The 17,129-nt window shown below is 55.4% G+C and overlaps 4 protein-coding genes across 4 annotated transcripts; 1 reads left to right on the forward strand and 3 right to left on the reverse strand.

Moving 5' to 3' along the window:
• Window positions 1-1,011: 1,011 nt before the first annotated feature.
• Window positions 1,012-6,575, reverse strand: BGZ61DRAFT_498008 (P-loop containing nucleoside triphosphate hydrolase protein; the record flags this gene model as incomplete). The annotated part of the gene is made up of 11 exons (XM_046251224.1): window positions 1,012-1,052; window positions 1,113-1,259; window positions 1,313-1,517; window positions 1,807-1,820; window positions 1,900-2,007; window positions 2,064-3,032; window positions 3,095-3,243; window positions 3,390-3,586; window positions 5,102-5,956; window positions 6,016-6,326; window positions 6,410-6,575. 11 exons carry the CDS (start codon window positions 6,573-6,575, stop codon window positions 1,012-1,014), a joined length of 3,162 nt encoding a protein of 1,053 aa, XP_046098750.1.
• A 548-nt stretch (window positions 6,576-7,123) lies between these two features.
• Window positions 7,124-9,690, reverse strand: BGZ61DRAFT_460415 (uncharacterized protein). The gene is made up of 3 exons (XM_046247024.1): window positions 9,071-9,690; window positions 7,663-8,967; window positions 7,124-7,602 (listed from the first exon to the last, which is right to left on the reverse strand). Exons 1-3 carry the CDS (start codon window positions 9,429-9,431, stop codon window positions 7,529-7,531), a joined length of 1,740 nt encoding a protein of 579 aa, XP_046098751.1. The 5' UTR covers window positions 9,432-9,690; the 3' UTR covers window positions 7,124-7,528.
• Window positions 9,691-10,847: 1,157 nt separating this feature from the next.
• On the reverse strand, window positions 10,848-11,869 carry BGZ61DRAFT_557341 (uncharacterized protein; the record flags this gene model as incomplete). Its single annotated transcript, XM_046255684.1, has 3 exons — window positions 10,848-11,403; window positions 11,474-11,795; window positions 11,835-11,869. 3 exons carry the CDS (start codon window positions 11,867-11,869, stop codon window positions 11,167-11,169), a joined length of 594 nt encoding a protein of 197 aa, XP_046098752.1. The 3' UTR covers window positions 10,848-11,166.
• Window positions 11,870-15,178: 3,309 nt separating this feature from the next.
• BGZ61DRAFT_483319 (uncharacterized protein) lies at window positions 15,179-16,996 on the forward strand (the record flags this gene model as incomplete). Its single annotated transcript, XM_046249477.1, has 3 exons — window positions 15,179-15,853; window positions 15,958-16,024; window positions 16,077-16,996. 3 exons carry the CDS (start codon window positions 15,179-15,181, stop codon window positions 16,994-16,996), a joined length of 1,662 nt encoding a protein of 553 aa, XP_046098753.1.
• Window positions 16,997-17,129: the final 133 nt, after the last annotated feature.

A 17,129-nucleotide genomic window follows, 5' to 3' on the forward strand; every position in this document is an offset into this window, starting at 1 on the left:
GGCTGCTTTGCATGATCGGATCCAACGTCTTTTTTTAAGTCTACATCAAAATCAAACTATAAAATATAGTCCTCCATGCAGGCTTCCGCGGAATGAATTTCAAGAGAATCACGTCACATGCAAAGGCAAAATAACACTAGCAGGGTCAACTGGCATGACAAGTGACGGGAACAAGAAGAAGGGGACATCCCAAAGTACTACTGGGTGTGGGTACGCATGGGGGATGTGAGAGTGACAAGTGAACGGAATGCATATCTACGAGACAGTCACGAAGGCGTTGGCTACCAGGGACAATGGTTGAGTGGACAGCTCCCAGATGATGACAGCCAAGTCAACAAGGCAGGCATAGTTGCATGATGGCGGAAACGCATCTAGATATGAAATGGTTCACTTGTGTCATGATACCAACAAGGGGCTACGGATCCCAGGATCACGGGACATGGCGGACAACACCACGACATGCATGACTACCCACAATAGATAATTCCACAATCCTAAGTGGGCGGACGGAGGGCATGCACATCACACCATAATAGAAACATAACAATCATACTTGATCAGGTTCGTGTACTGTATTGGCTACAATAGTTCTATCAACTCGACCGAGGTCATCGTTGACCGCAACCCCAGACTCATTCCAAGCAATCCCATGATTGTCATTGACCCGTTCGTAAGGGTCTCCAATGCAAGCACTGCTCAGCTTGCAAGATATCTCAACTTCCTCATAATCTCCCAGACCGATGCCAATCTAAAACCATTACTTCGAGCAACAAAAGAGGAAAAAAATCGAAATATGCCGTTAAAAGATGCATCCCAAACCGGGACGCGAAGCAAACCGTAATCCAGACTCACGTATTGTGAGTCAATGTCTAATCGAACCACACCTCCCTCTCTCTAACAAACAAACGCCGTTGGTGTCATGTGCTTTTTTGGGGATGCCGAAGAAGATCCCGAATATGTCAGGGTTCTTGGTATCAAGAGCGGGCTGAAGCCCCCGAGATAGACGTCATTTTACCATCGACGGTTACCCATCGGCATGTTGTTGGCGTTGGCTGAAAGGCCAGTCAGCTCGAGAGGGTTGACTTTTGTTGCTCAGCGTCTGCGGAACCCACCTCTACCACCGCCACGACCACGACCCCAACCGCCGTAGCCACGGCCGCCGCCGCCACCACCGTAGCGGACCATCTCAGCGAGGCGGGGGTCAATCTGTTGCTTAGCCTCCTGGAGGACATTGACAAGATCGCGGGCCTGCTTCTGGTCTGAGGGGGTTGTTAGCAAAGAGTGTTAAAATTCAAAGGGAGGATGGACTCACTATCAGTGGTAAAGAAGGTAATGGCAGTTCCGTTGGCACCGGCACGACCGGTACGACCAATACGATGGATGTAATCCTCCGAGTTGTTGGGGTAGTCGTAGTTCAACACATGAGTGATGTTGCGAACATCTTTAGCACGAATGGTTAGCAGGCGAAAAATGGGTTTGTATAGCAACATTCCAGCGCGGAAGATGAAGACGGATAGCTAAGCATATTGGCAGGGCCATCTGTACTTCACTCCTTGGCATACTGGGGGCAATCCAAGTGCGTTCAAAATGCCATCCTGGGATGAACAGTCACCGGGTTCTTGGGACAAGGGAGCCTTGGGGAGCAGCTTGATCGGGTCAAGGTATGCCACCTCCACGCTCGTACCACGGAAGCGACAACGGTACAAGAGTGGAAATACGAGTATAGCAAAGAAAAGGCTACACAACGGATCAAGACTCCAAGGATAGAGAACCAAGTGGACACGGTTATGTCAGGCAGAATAGCACAGTCAAGAGAGCCCCTAAACACGAGAGTAAAGTACAGCAAGTGTCTTGCTGGAAGTTGCCATGGGGGAGGGGAGGGGGAGGAGTGATACTCACCAATACCACGCGAAGCCACATCAGTGGCAACCATGATGGGGCTCTTTCCGGCCTTGAACTGGTCAAGGACCCAATCACGCTCGTTTTGCTGCTTGTCACCGTGGATGGCTGAAAGAGGTTAGCCAGAGAACAAAAAAGATATATCAAAGCCTGGGGCAACTCACAAAGCGCGGGCCAGCCATCCTGGCGAAGGAAGCGGGTGATCTCATCGGCAACACGCTTGGTGCCGACGAAGATGAGGATCTTGTTATCCTTGTCCTCCATAGTCTTCTCGAGATGCTTGATCATCTTGTCACGCTTCTCCATGTCGGTAACGACCTCGACAATCTGGGTAATTCGGTGGTTGGCAGCGAGGTCCAGGGAACCAATGTTGACCTGGATGAAGTCCTGGAGGAAATCTGAGGCGAGAGCGCGGACCTCCTTGGGCCAGGTAGCGGACCACATCAGAGTCTGTCGGTCAGGGCGAATCTGGCCGATGATCTTGCGAATTTGGGGCTCGAAACCCATGTCAAGCATGCGATCAGCCTCATCGAGAACCAAGTAAGTAACGCGACGAAGGTTGGTCTTGCCAGCCTCGAGCATATCAATCAAACGACCAGGGGTGGCAATGCAGACCTCGACTCCTCTAGAGAGATCGCGGATCTGAGGTCCCTTGGGGACACCACCGTAGACGCAGGTGTTGCGGATGCGAGAAGATCGACCGAACTTGGTAATCTCCTGCTGGATCTGCACAGCAAGCTCACGAGTGGGGGCAAGAACCAGGACGATAGGACCGTCGCCGGGGGCGAGGAGAGGCTGGGCGTTGATGTGGACGATGGCGGGAAGACAGTAGGTAAGGGTCTTTCCGGAACCAGTCTCGGCAATACCGACGACATCACGACCCGAGAGGGCCATGGGCCAGCCCTGGGACTGAATCGCGGTGGGAGCAGGGAAACCCTGAGCCTTGACCTCGTCCATGACATATCGGGGGAAGCCGGCCTCATCGAAGGTCTCGACGGGCTTGGGAACACCGGTGCCAGTGATGGCCATCTGGTGCTTTTGGCGGAAAGCTTCAACCTCGGCATCCGATCGGTTGGAAACATCGCTGTGCTCCTTGTAGAAGTCCTTCTCAAAGATGGGGAGGGCGGAAACGTCTAGAAAAAACTTTGTTAGCAAATGAAATCAATATGTCGGTCAGTTGTTAAAGAGAACATACCCCATTCCTGGTGCTTGAGGCCAGCGCCGAGGGCGCTCATACGGTCACCACCGCCGCCGCCGAAGCCACCACCACCACCTCCTCCGTAGCCACCACCGCCGCCGCCATAACCACCACCACCACCACCGTAGCCGCCGCCGTTGCTTCGGCTGTCAAAGGTTAGCAAAAAAAATATTGATGGAGCGTGGATGAGAGCGCGATGGGTGATGGGCCGACGCGTTGTGCTGCCTCGGCAAGGCAGCCGCACCTTGGCCCAAACCACGCTGCGACCACAAGAGAAGAAAGATCAACTTACCCGCCATAGCCTCCTCCACCACCACCGCCGCCGTATCCATTGCGATCACCACGGTCACCGCGATCGCGGCCGTAGCCACCACCACCGCCTCCGTAGCCGCCACGGTCACCGCCGCCGCGTCCACCACCGCCGTAGCCACCGCCGCCTTCGTAGCCTCCTGACATCGTTTCAGGAGATGAGTGCACGAAGAAGCCCGTCTATGGGAGGGAAAGGGGAAATAGGGACAAAGAGAGCCGTGGAAGAAAGTGGACTGATGTCTCACGCTGATGAGACTTCCCTCTGGAGGATGGAAAGGAGTGCGTGTCCGAGGGTTGGTGATGATGTCCGGGGAGAAGGGAGATTGTTGGGTGAAAGGTTTGAGTTGTAGAAATTCCAGGACCCTTTGCGACTGCCTGTGTTATTTTTTTTTCGCCGCTAAGAAAAAAAAGTCGAACGCACTGGCCTGGGGGCGCGGCAGGCCCGTAGGTGGGTACCTACGTACCCGCCTGAGTCTGGGCAGACCCACTCGGGCCCGCAGCCACTCAAAGGCGACTGGAGGCTGATGACATAATCCGATTCGATTGGGCTACCCTGTACGGAGGGCCCTTTCAAAAGTCTCGTCCAAGCGCTAGCAACACTACATCCCTGTACCCTGTCAGTTACCTGAGATACATAGAGGTTGTAACAGCATCCCCAAGCTATCCCCTATACATTCTATAGCTTCAGTGGCATTAGGGGCTGGTAGCCAGGATCTAGTGGATGATGGTGTGCTGTAATCTGCTACCTTTTAGGGCTTATGAGAAGTAGGAAGTACTTAGTGTACTTAGCCTAATTATAATTGGCTGATTAGGAATCGTTGCTTTTTCTTAGGACAAGACTTTTGAAAGGGCCCTCCGTATCTAGGTACTCTTCTTTTCAAGCGTGATTCAAGAAACTTCTGGGTTAGGCTTATGATGTCAAGGGCAATGCAGGAAAATTTGTCATCGGAGCGCGCGCAGGGAGGCACTGCCCGGAGTTGGGCGTTAAGGGAATGTGATTGGTGTGTCGGCCGCAGCAGGTGTTTGGTAGGTTACCTTCTCTGTGGAATCTCATGATGAAAATATTGCACACCGAGTCAAGAGGGGACCGCGGTATGCGCTGGCGGCAACCACTACCTCAACGTCTGTGGTGCATAGAAAAGGGAATGGGGTTGGTGCTTCTACGCGAATACCGAGGCAATACACATAAACTTCGTAGCCCTCAATAACTCACCAGCGTGTCAGACAGAGCACACTGAAGGGTAGACGGGCACCTATGACGACAGGTGGGAGCATATCCCCAGGCCGTTAGTTGCCAAGCCATCCCATGATAAATTGGGTTGCATTTTTTTAAGCCCCGTATATTTAATGTTCCGAAGCGGCAGACTGCATTGGCCCTGGGACTCTAAGGCGGTCAAGGAGTCTCGAGAGCAGGACATCTTCCTGACCGGTTATGTGGACCTTTTATTACTGGGTAGCATTTTCATGCCAACGCCCAAGAGGGAGAGCATGTCGGGGACAGAGCCTGAGATATCCTCCCTCGGGCAAGAGTACTGCCGTACAAGATGGTAGACCACGCCTGATGTATCAAACGCCTCAACACCAAGGAAGGACTGAAATAGCCACTGCCCTGAGGGTCTATGATACAATACCATCAGCCTTATTTTCCCTTTCCTGTCTTTGGTTTAAAGCAAACTCCAAAGCCTCCTCGAATACCTTGGCAAACTTCCAGCAGTCAGTAAAACTATTGTATAGCGGCGCCGGTGCCACGCGAATCACATTCGGACGCCGCTCGTCCACTAGCACACCGCGTCGCTCCAGCTCCGCCATGATGTCTTCCAGCAGTCCGTCCTCCAGAAGGATGCTTACTTGAGCGCCTCGCGCCTCCGGCTCAGGCGGCGTCAGGATCCGCCAGTACCCGCCCATGTCCTCCGACATGCGGTGGAGCTGTTGAAGGAGGTACGCTGTCAGCTCGAGTGACTTGGCGCGCAGGGGCGCCATGCCGCCGGCCTCGGCGAAGACCTCCAGCGAAGCGCACAAGCTCGTGATGTCGAACACGGACGGGTTGCTCAGCTGGAAGCCCGCGGCGCCCGGGACGGGACGGAAGCCGGGCTGCATAGAGAAGCGGCCGGCCTTGTCGTTGCCCCACCAGCCGGCGAGGCGGGTCGTGTGCTCACCAGCGGCGCCGACGCGGGAGTTGCGCTCGTGCACGAACAGGCCGCCAATGCAACCAGGCCCGCCGTTCAGGTACTTGTAGCTGCACCAGGCAGCGGCATCGACGTCCCAGTCGTGCAAAGCCAGGGGCACGTTGCCAACGGCGTGGGCGAGGTCCCAGATGACGAAGATGCCGCGAGCACGTGCAAAGGTCGTCAGGGTTGGGATGTCTAGGAACTGGCCCGTATAGAACTGGATGCCCGGGAGGAGGAGGACGGCGGTGGTGGAGGCGTGCTCCTCGATGATGGACTTGATATATTCGGTAGACAGGGTGTCTTCGGAGCCCGGGGGATCGAACGTGATCATGGAATCCTCGGGGTTGAGACCATGGTGCCGAATCTGCGTCTCAACGGCATACTACTCGTTCGGTGTTAGTGACATGAACCTCGCACACAAGATATATGGATCTGACGTACATGGTCACTCGGAAAGGCCTTGCTCTCGATAATGATCTTGTGCCGACCCTTTGCATCTGGCTTATAGAAGGCTGCCATCAAAAGGTGGAGGTTCGCCGTCAGCGTCTGCATGACGGCGACCTCCTCGACGCGGGCGCCCACGATCGGGGCCACCATCTTGGCGGCGCGGGCATCGACATCGAGCCAAGTTGGCAGAGGTGAGTCGTCGAGGGGCTTGAAGTGGCCCTGGACGCCCTGGGTGCGCCAGGTGTCCAGGTACTGCTGGATGCGGGTCGCGGTGCGCCGGGGCTGGAGGCCCAGCGAGTTGCCGACTAGGTAGAGGGCCTCGTCCTCGGCATCTGGGGATGTCAAGCGTTAGCGGAGGTTCGGGATCATCAGGGGCTCGACGCCCGACACTTGCCTGTAGGGGTTGCTGTGGTTGCCGTGGCTGGAGGGAGCGAGGTGCGGGATATGTCAGCCTTGGAGGGGATGGTGAACTCGCTGCGGAAGTGCTTGAGGGCGTCGGCCGCATCCAGCTTAGCAGCAAGATCGCGACCGAAGGGCCCCGCGGATTCACTCATGGCGACGACGAGTCCAGGCAATATAGGATATGGTGACTAGAAATGGATCGCCCAGTTGTCAGGTATATTGACCTTGACAGCAACAGTCACACTCAGACCAAGGTAAACCGGAACCAAGCTAACACTGCACTGCTGCTGTCTGTACGCAACCAAGCATCTGTTAGCTTTTTGCTGGAGACTCCCCGCTTCGCCGTATCGGCCAACGAGCAGCTCGGGGAACGCGGGGCTCTCGCTGACACTGTACTACTCGGCGTGTCCATTTGAATTGGCGATTGTGGTTCGGGAATTGTTCGACAACGCCCCGCATTCAGAGATGCCGGTCTCCGAGCAATCTCCATCTCCTCCTCCTCCACCACCAAGAACTTTCGGAGAGAACACAGTGATGACGGATACTGTGCAAGAACTAACCCTCCGTATCTGTAAACTGCTTGCTAGGTAAGTACAGTACACAGATAGTTTGTACATGCGTACACAATTGATGTGCCAATCTGTAGTAAGGTAGTTAGTTACGGAAGCATTCAACTTTATTGGCAGCACTTGAGAGAAAGTTTAACATCATGGCATCATCCACATGATTGTTGGTCATAGGTCTTGTCTATCTATCTCCCCCCCCCCCTCTCTTCTACTCTCTTTTTGCTCTCCAGTCGTACAAGGGTCTCCAGACCTTCCTCCCCCTCTAGGGCCCAGGGAAAAAACAACAATCGCAGGATAAAGAAATCAAACCAGGGTTACAAAACACGAAGCACTCCCAGCCCAAGCCCGATTCTAATCGGACGTCTATTAGTCCAGCCAGCCAGGTTCACAGCCCTTGTAAAATGCTCCAAGTAAACACCCCTCCCAAGAACAGATAGTTGTAAGCTGTACAAGCCACCGGGCGTAAGCCCACGTTGGCTACCACAGCCCAATAGAGGTATCGGACCTCTCCTTTATGAAGTTTGAGTCGGGTTGAGGGTTTACTCTCGAGAAACATCACGACCGAAGGCCTTGGACTTCAGCCAGTCGAGGAGGACAAGAATGCGGTTTCGGGCTGGAGAAGAGGAAGTTAGCATTGGTTCCATCGTGTTAGTTGAGTAGACCAAAAACTTACTGCTGAAGCACATGGAGAGGTAGGCACTGCGCCAGAACAAGAAGGTCAGGCTGCCACCGGAGGCGAAGTTACCGTTGAACCACGGGACGTCAGCGACGGCCTTCTCGCTACCAATGTACGCTAAGCTGCCCTGGTGAGAGTACTTGAAGGGCTTGACATCCTTGATCCTTCGCAGCTTCTTCTCGAGCGACTCAATCTCCTGGGCGACCTCGGCCGCGTTGCCCTGCTGGAGGTTCAAGTTGCCGCTAAGCTCGTGGATGCGCGCCTCGTGAGTCTCAGTCTTGGCCATGTTGTTGAACAGGCGGGCCAAGAAGGTGCCCTCCTGTGAGGCGACCTGGGCAGTGGGAGCGTAGCCGGCGACGGCGCAGTCACCAACGGCCCAGATGTCACTGGTGCCCTGAACAACGAGGTACTCGTTGACGGCGAGGCCACGTCGGGAATTCTTCTGAGCGGGGATCTTGCTCAGGAGGTCTCGGACTACGGGGCGGACAGCATTGCCAGTGGCCCAGACGAGCAGACCGTAGGGAATCGTGAGGACTTCCTTGGTGCCGTCAGGGCGCGAGACCTCAGCCTGGACAGTCTCCTCGGTGACACGCTTGACCATGGTCTTGAGCTTGATGTCAATGTTCTCCTCACGCATGGTGTTCTCGGTGTACTCAATCAGCTGCTTGGAGAAGGAGGGGAGAACGTTGGGAAGGGCCTCGATGAGAGTGACCTTGAAGCGGTGGCTGATCTCGGGGATCAACTTCTTAATGTCCTCCTCGAAGAAGTCACGAAGCTCGCCGGCGAACTCGACACCGGTGGGACCGCCACCAACGACGACCATGTGCATGAGACGGTCAATCTCCTCCTGGGTCTGGCCCTTGAAAGAGGCACGCTCGACGCAGTCCATGATCTTCTTGCGGATCAGCTGAGCATCACCAATCTCCTTGAGGAAGCAGCTGTTCTCGCGGACACCGGGGATACCAAAGGTGGCGTTCTCAGCGCCGACACCAATAACGAGCATGTCATAGGGGATCTCAGTCTCAGCGCCCTTGGGGTTGCCGTCGCGGTTGTCGACAATCTTGACGACCTTGCGTTCGGGGTCGACTGAAGAGGCCTCGGCCTCGTAGTACTTGGCAGCGGCCTTCTTGTGTCGGAGGATGGTGCGGACGGGCTCCATGATGGAGCGGTGTTCAATCAGGCCAGTGGTGCATGAGGGAAGGAGGGGAGTGAAGAGGAAGTAGTTGCGGGGTGAGATAACAACAACGTTGTAGTTTTCGGTGTCGAGGTTCTTGAGGAGACCAACGGAGCCCCAGCCAGTTCCTGTGAGGTCCATGTTAGTGACTCAATTCGCGACATGTGGGGAGAAAAAAAAAAGAAGCGGCGAGCAAAGGTGAGGGAACGGCGAGGATTTGCGCCAACTTACCCAGAACCACGAGGGTCTTCTTAGAGGGATCGGACTGGAACTGCTCCTCAGGATGACGGTCGTCCCAGATCTGATAGCAGGTGTATCCGACAGTGGCGAGCAGGGAGAGGTAGGTGAATCTCCAGGTCCATCGCAGGGTCGAGCGCAGCTTGCCGGCCTTGGGCTTGGGCTTGGACTTGGGGGCCTCGTCGGCGTAGGCTCTTCGGAAGGCGATGCGGCCCGTGTGCTGAAGCTTCATGGCGACTGAGGGTCGGCCAGAGGCCTTGGAGGCGGTGGTGAGGGCGCGAGTCGCAATGCGACTGGGTTGGGCCAGGAGGCCGGCCCGGGAGAGGGCGGACATGGCTCGGGCGGAGGAAGCCATTGGAGATGCTGGGGAAGCTCAATTGGGAGCAAGCACCAGAAGGAGGTCGAGGGGAGGAGGAGGAGGAGGATGGGAGAGATGAAGAGGGGGAAGAGTCAGGCAGGACAGAAGCGTCGAGGGGAGTGTGACTGGAGAGAATATGACCCAGGGCAAAAGAGAGATGGAGAGCAGCGGGAATTAGGTACGTAACTGGAGGCGCGCAGCCAGACGGCCAAGCGGCGACGGCGATGGGCCACCTCCCGTCCCCTGGGGCGAGAAGTGCCCGTGTGGGTAGTGGGTGCAGTGGGTGCAGTGGGTGGGCTACGGCACTGAGCTGCAGTAAACGCCCTGTGCCAAGTAGTCCCGCAGGCGAGGTACCGCTACAGCTCCGGAGGGCAGCAGCCCGCACGGCGAACGGCGTCCACTGTCGTACAGCGACCTCTCAGGTACGTACCCGCGCCTCGACGGACCTCCCTGCCACGGGGCTCCATCCGCCCATCCATCCGCCCACGGCCGCCATCCCTCCCTCCATTCATCCATCCAGATCCATTGGGACGATAAGGAACGGGGGGGAACGCCGTGGGACGTGGGACGCGGGATATGGGCCTCCATCCAGTGATAGCAGTGCACGCACAGCTCAGAGTCTACGGGTTGTCATTATTGTAGCGAGTGCGGGAGAGTACATAGTAAACCCCCTTATCCCCCGCCCAAAGTGCAACTGAACCTCTCGGTGAGAAAAATCCTGCGTACCTTAGGTACTGTACCTCGGGCGCTCTGCTGGGACTGCCGACAGCTGTTCTAGCAGGTAAGTATTTAGGTCGTAGTACAACGTTGTAGGTTATCCTCCCATCTGTGGTGTGCTGCAGGCTGTTTGTGTCCAGTTGGTGCTTCGGTAGGCAGCCCCCCACTGTAAAGCTAGCGCGATCCCGTAGCGCCTGTACGGAAACCCACCACGACGACCCGCCCGCTAGCCTGGATGACGCTCAAATTTTGGGGTGACAGATTGAGATGGATAGGAGCTCCGCGCTGGAACCCTTGGGAAATTTTCTTCTTCTTTCTCGCTGCCTTTGGTGTCTGTCCTATGTCTATCCTCGCACTCACTCCATCCTGAAGCGCCACGAGCCGGGGCGCTAGCGTAAACCACAAGAAAATTGTTCTTACTCCAACCCAAACATGGGACCGGGACCAGGCCGGAATTGAGCCTGATCCGGTGCCTCCAAAATGTCTCCAAGCTTGGCAACTGCGTGCAATAAAACTGCACAGCGCCTCGGAATTTTCACCCCAATAACCCCCTGTCTCCACTAGAGGGCGATTCCAGCGTCTGCAAACACCGCAGAACGTCCGGTACATGGCACCTGTAGGATGTTCGTTCCTGGGCTGGAATTAACCCTCCGTGTCGGCGGGTTGTGAGACCCGATGAAGGGACCCGGAGGAGCCAGTCTGCGAGATCCGGCCTGCTGAATATTGATATCAGTCAAGCATGGAATGCCGGCTACTGATTCTCATTCAGCATACACTCATCCTCTATTTTTGTCTCTTTGCCCCTCGGACATCCCTAGTCGTGTTCGCCTTCACACCTACATGGATGACGGATACACCGAACACTGGCCCAAGCTCGCGGCGCACACCTGCATCCAAGAAAAGGGTGCAACAGCTTTCAGCCCACCTTCTGTCGTCATCAATTGATTGCTCCAACTTTTCCCCATCCACGGCGTTTCTCCGGGCGCCCGGCATTGGGTCTGGAATCCCTGAGGTTTTACAAGGGCGCCAACCCCCGCCGCCGCGCACACAACTCGCTGCCCTGGCTTGATGACTCTTGACGCTTGACGATGGAGTCGGGCTTGACAAGGTATGTACCCACGATTATCTGCATCGGTGTACGGGGACCGCAAGCACACGGACCAATTATATACCCCCTCACCTCTGTTCCCTTCACCCAGCACAAACGCAGTTCATCCTGATATTCAGGTGTCTGCTGCGCGCAATCACGTACCTAGTTACCGAGGAGTCTTTCCCTAGGACCGACGCCCCCACGGGGATGATATATGCGCTGGCTGACCGACATCACCGCGTTCTCCTGGCTTGTGACTCTGTAAATCCGGTTTCTTACGACCCCAGGTCCCGGCAGCTGCCGAGCAGACAGGCACGGGTTGCTCGTTCGGTGTGTCGGTGAGCGTTCGCAGTCCGTGTACACCCAGGCTCCGCTCGCATGTGATGCTGGTGCGGGAGAGGGAGGCCTGGGCCAGCCCGGTCCACCTTTCAGAGGAGCACAATGGAGAATTGGAGATATGGAGTTGTATGGAGAACCCATGAGGATGCAAGATGCCAGCCAAGACCACGCGAGATTCGCTCGTCGCCCATGTTGGGTAACTCCTAGCGCATTGTCTGGGCACTATCAACTAGCTACTTCATCCTTCAACTGACCTTTCCCTCCCAAGGCATTGCGACACGAGGCGCATGTTTGGTAAGCCACTCCTTATCACCTAATCGAGGTATTTGAGGTAAGTTGCGGACTCACCTGAACAGGACACCTAGGGTAGGACGGTCAGGACTGGACAGACAGAGACGTCGTCGTAATGGAATTACATACTGGTGACACAGACCCGACTTGATATCTATTGCGTCAAATTCTCTCATACTGCAATTCTCACCCACTCGCCAATTCCTGCACCCTTCCCCTGACTCCCAATTGGGCGATTTCATTATTGCTCAAAATTTCTTCCTGGGCCACCTCGGTGCGTTTCCCGATGATGCTCCTAGATGCTTATTGGCACTGTCCGGACAAAATCCCGAAATCCCGGGAACCCGACGCTTCTCAGTTTTATTTCCTTATAGGGTATGTACACCCGTTTACTGTAGAAAAGCAGCATCGTCATGGATAGTTTATGAATTGGGGCTTCTAGGATTATTCACTTGCATTTTAGCCTTAAGTCTCCTAGAGTACCCTGTTAATATGAGAGGTGCCGAGGGGAATTCGTGGTTCGGAGTGTCGGAGCCGCAAAACGCACACCGAAGAAGGCAACACATAACACCGAACTTCTGTCATAAGTAGCAAACATCACATGGTGGGTGACGAACCGTATAGTAGTCTATACAGCTCACCACTCATAAGTCGGCAGTTACTCGACATGGTTGTTGTAGACTTCTGTGGCCTCAGCTCGCTAAACCAAGCTCTTGACCTTAGGTCACCGACCCTTGGTCTTGGCGGTTGTCCAACAGGGGAGCTTCTCCTTCAGCCCCTCCCAGGACCCTTCTCACGAGCTTTCAGGGCATCCAGGCTCCTTGTCCCTCTGTTGCTAACCCTCCCTAGTGTCCGTCGTCCGTCCGCCGTTGTGTGGCTCCCTTGGACCGGGTGGATCTGCGCCAAACCCACCTTTTGCTTGAGACATCCGCAAGCGCGCTAATGACGGATCCGCGCTTCTCAACTTTTTGCGCGAGGGCCCGCACCGTTCATCTCACAATTGGGATCGCGGTCTGCGGTCTGATTGGAGCGCAATTCATCGTCCTAGGCTTGGTTGAAGCTGGGTGGAGGTAATGATAATACGTACAAATGCCCGCGCTATCCATTTCACTGTCTGTTTACCGCTGCGGTGTGTGATCGTGGGGTATAGTCTCTGCTGGGTCGCGGACTGCCTCATGTAAGGGACTACGCACTTCTCTTTGGTGGCCCGTGACGTGGTGTCTGGCCAAGAGGTGGTTGGTTGGGCTGGTCCCGCCACGCCTGGGAGAACCTCTGGCCTGGTGTTTGAAACAATACCGCGGTTACGCGGACTTTCAAGTGGCCTTCTTCCCTAGCCGCTGGTTGCTTGCCATCTGGAAACCGCCAAGCTGGTATCAGATGTCCTCTTGGCGGATGGAGTGGTTGCAAGACGGGTCTCATTCAAGGCCAGTCCAATAAGGCAAAGAGGCACGCGCCTCATGAGTGCACCAGTAAATTCGTGTGTTTGGCGATCGTAGATTAAGTTCGTATACACCTCACTTTAGAGTTCATCTCATACATCCAAGACATGTCGTTGTTCTCATGTATATCGTGTATCATGTAAGCCAGTCGGCCTTCACCACTCTCACGGCCCAGGTTTCTCTAAAGTCCGACTGCGAAATCCATTACTTATCCATTATCCACTTTCAACGGCAAGACATCGTACCGTTTTTATGGCCGTCATAGCCGGGAACGACCTTCTGCGACCGCAGGCGAGACAAGTCAAGTTGAATCAGGACGGGGCTAGGCTCGACAAGTCTGGGCTCGACACACAGCCTGTTGTGGCTTTCGTTTGAGAGATGGGCCGCCACGATTGAGCGGGTTCGGAGGTGGCTTGCGCGTTGTCAGAGCTTCAGCACGTGTTGCGCGACGGAGAACCACCGACGGCAGTTACATGAAACCGAATAAACGAGGTGAAACGGAGTGGTGCTTCTGGGCAAGCAGCTCCTGGCCCGAAGTAGGCGTGGCGTTTTGAACGATTCTCGCGGACTCGCGCATGCGACTGGTTTTGATCAATGAAGGAGGGAACCAACGCAGAACCAACGCTTAAACCGGGCGTTGGTTCGGCGTTGGTTCTGCTCAAGTCAAAGCGAACCTCTGGCCCTTGTCCTTTATATTAAGCCTCTCGCCCTCACCGAAATCTGGTGTCCAGCCTCCGCAAGGGCCAAGATGGCCCGTCAATACGGTGCTGGATTAAGCCAGAAGGGATCAGAATCTCCTCGCAGGGCATCTCGTTGGATCAAAACACTGCCCCTGCATTGACATCATTAGTCTGTGCGGCGCCCGACCACAACCCGACCACAACCCCTACCTAGTCAACCATGACCCTGCTGAAACACGGGCGGCCGTGGACGCGAGACGATAAATCCCCCGTAATCACGTCGCAAAGCGTAACTCAAATCAACCGATGGCTCCCGATTCGCAAACGGATCTGCTGGAGAATTTGTCCGGTATCATGTTACAGCGCCCAGGCCACAGGCGCGATGGGGGTTCATTACGGCGGAACTAAGGCCCCCGCCGGCGACGCCCAACGTCGCGTCCGGCTCTTTGCTCGTCGCGCCCGGTGGTGCTTTGAACTGAGGCTACTGCGTGTTAGCTGGCCCGAGAGAAATGAGCCACTCACGCCCAGTTGCCGTGATACCTTGGCAAGGCTTGATGAGGCCTGGATCTGGCCGTTCTGGCCGTTCTGGCCCTCCCCCGGTCCCCCCAAAGCCCCCAAAAGTCTCAAGGTCCGCTGATCGTGGGGTCGCCGACTCGTTATGCGATACATCCTTGCTTCGACTGGAATCAAAGGAACCAACTCCGTACGAAACCGTGGTTGTGGCCTGTCGTCTCAACGCTCGGATCGATCCCGTTGCTTTCCTCTCCCGATCCTGGCTGTGGGTTTTGTCTCCGTCTCCGTCTCCTCCAGCCAAATCCACCAGTCAATCCTCCACTCCATCAACCGGACGCCTGGATCGTGCATGCCATAAACCATCCACCCCCGGTCGCTTCCTTTGTTCCTTCCCTTCTTTCTCCCCTCCCTTGTCCTTCCCTTCTTCTCCTTCCCTTCTTGTCCCCTTTTTCTGCTTCTGCAAGGCCGGTCCTTCTTCCCTTCGTATGTGCTAATTCTTCAACGTCTTGGTCTGAGACTGGGCTTTTAACCATCACGCCCTTCCTCCACACCATCTACTGTCGCTATCGATTCTCCGAGAGCTGGACTCCCAAGAAGAGTCAGGATTCAAGGGCCCATTCGCTCACCTTCGCTCACCTTACCGGAAACAACAAACATCTTGAACAAGGATAATCAATGGAATACTCGCTCGCCAATCCTCCCAAGGCTCGCTGGGAGATGGATGCCAGACACGCAGACGGCATGTCCCTACCGCCTTGGACTCGAGATGAGAGCGACCACGAGGATTACAATGTTGCCGTCATGAACGACGTCGCGAGGAGGAACAGGCGCAAGATTCGACGCAGGACTAAGCGGGACGAGACCCAGGAACCGCCAACGAACCCCAACGTCCAACTTTCCCCTCCATCGTCAAAATCCGCCATCCGAAAACGACAGAGATACGACATGCCCGGCAATTCTCTGAGAGAATCCACCGTTGAAAGCTATTCTCAGACCGCGACCGAGGTTGCATCTGCGACGGCCAGTGGATATCCCAAGGAGACGGAAAGCTACGCTTCTACCAAGACGGCTGAGCCGACGACCTCTAGCCAATATGCTACCAAGACGACTGCGCCGACGACCACTAGCCAATATGCTACCAAGACGGCCTCCAAGTCCAAGACAGCGTCTCCGACTGCCGACAGCACTGCCAATGGGGATCCGTATGAGAGTGAGAGTGACAGTGAGAGCGACGGCCTCAGCGACAGTGCCAGCGACAGTGATTATGATGAGGCTCAGAACGAGACAGTTTCGTCAGTACCCTCCTCATCGGCGGATGCGGCTCTTAGCGGGTCTCGACAGGCGGAGTTGGTAAGTTCAAACCTGGAGCGCCGACGGATTACTGTGATAAACCCAGTACCTTCTGCGATGGCGCCGGCGCTCATCAACATTCTTCACATGCTGACAAGTTCTAGCTTGGGGACCCAGATGGCGGCCTACACTCTGACGTCCATAAAATCCTGCTCGCGGTCGGATCTATCGGTATGTTTGCCCGAATGTCATTGTAATTGTCTAGTTGATTGACATTGTTTAGTCGGCTTCATCCTTATCATCAGCGTATGCCTGATTGCTTGGAAGTTGCGCAACAGGACCCGACACCGGAAAGCTCCTGTGGACGACATGGCCTTCCACAAACCCAACCGCATCGACAAGATACTCGCCAAGGTGCCTTTTATCAGGACTCGTCTCCCTAACCGCGAGTGGTACACTATCGAAGACCCGTCAAAGTATAGCTATGAAAAGTCGCAAGCCACAAAGCCCCCGAGATTCGCCTCGCGCCGTATAGAGTCACAATTCTTCGCCCCGAATACGCCCGTAGGAGTATACACCTCGCCGAGGATGGGATCAAGATCGAAATTCTCCACCGCCGACACACTCAGCCCCATGAGCACTACGTTTGTTGAAAGCAAGGCGGTGCAAGCTCAGGTTGTGTCTGGACAAACCGCGAAGCAGGTCCGGCTATCTGTTCAGGCAAAGCCAATGCCAACTACTCCGAGATACACCTACAGCCAGTCCAAACGTCAAACGGGAGTCAGTACACTGTCATCTATCTCCTCCGGATTCGGCGACGGAGACATCATAATTACACCGGAAAACACAGTCAGCACAGTAAACACGTCCACCATGCCATCCCTCCCCACAGCCGTGGCTGATCCCTCTCGGCAATCCTCTATTCGCTCACCCGTGGCCTCTCGGCGATCATCCATGCGTTCGTCCGGAAGGGACCCCCGACGAGACACACAAATGACCTCAATGACAGATGTGACGTTGGATGGGCGGCCGCGGTTTCACAGCGTCAACTCGTGGGTGAAGCAGCAGTCAGGACATTTGCGCCGAGCGCAAAACGGAGTTGATGGCGATGCGCCTCCCGTGCCCATGCTGCCACCGCCGGAGCAGGAGTTGCGGTTGATGATGCCAGATGGAGAGGAACCGCGGCGGGTGGATATGCGATGAGGACCTGGATCATCGGTCCTCCGAATTAGACATGTGTGCGTTACAGAAGAAGCATGCAGATGCCGAGAAGGCGATGATGGAAGCCGTCCTGGAGATGGCATCTACATGACGTGAACGAGCATGAAGCGGGGGT

The sequence above is a fragment of the Ilyonectria robusta genome (assembly GCF_021365365.1).
Source record: "Ilyonectria robusta strain PMI_751 chromosome Unknown BGZ61scaffold_24, whole genome shotgun sequence".
NCBI classification, from domain to species: Eukaryota; Fungi; Ascomycota; class Sordariomycetes; order Hypocreales; family Nectriaceae; genus Ilyonectria; species Ilyonectria robusta.

Coding starts and splice junctions, on each gene's coding strand:
- BGZ61DRAFT_460415 (XM_046247024.1), bottom strand. CDS start 9,431: ATGGCTTCCTCCGCCCGAGCCATGTCCGCCCTCTCCCGGGCCGGCCTC. Junction 8,968..9,070: donor GAAGACCCTCGTGGTTCTGG/GTAAGTTGGCGC, acceptor TGGACCTCACAG/GAACTGGCTGGGGCTCCGTT. Junction 7,603..7,662: donor CCTCTCCATGTGCTTCAGCA/GTAAGTTTTTGG, acceptor CCTCTTCTCCAG/CCCGAAACCGCATTCTTGTC.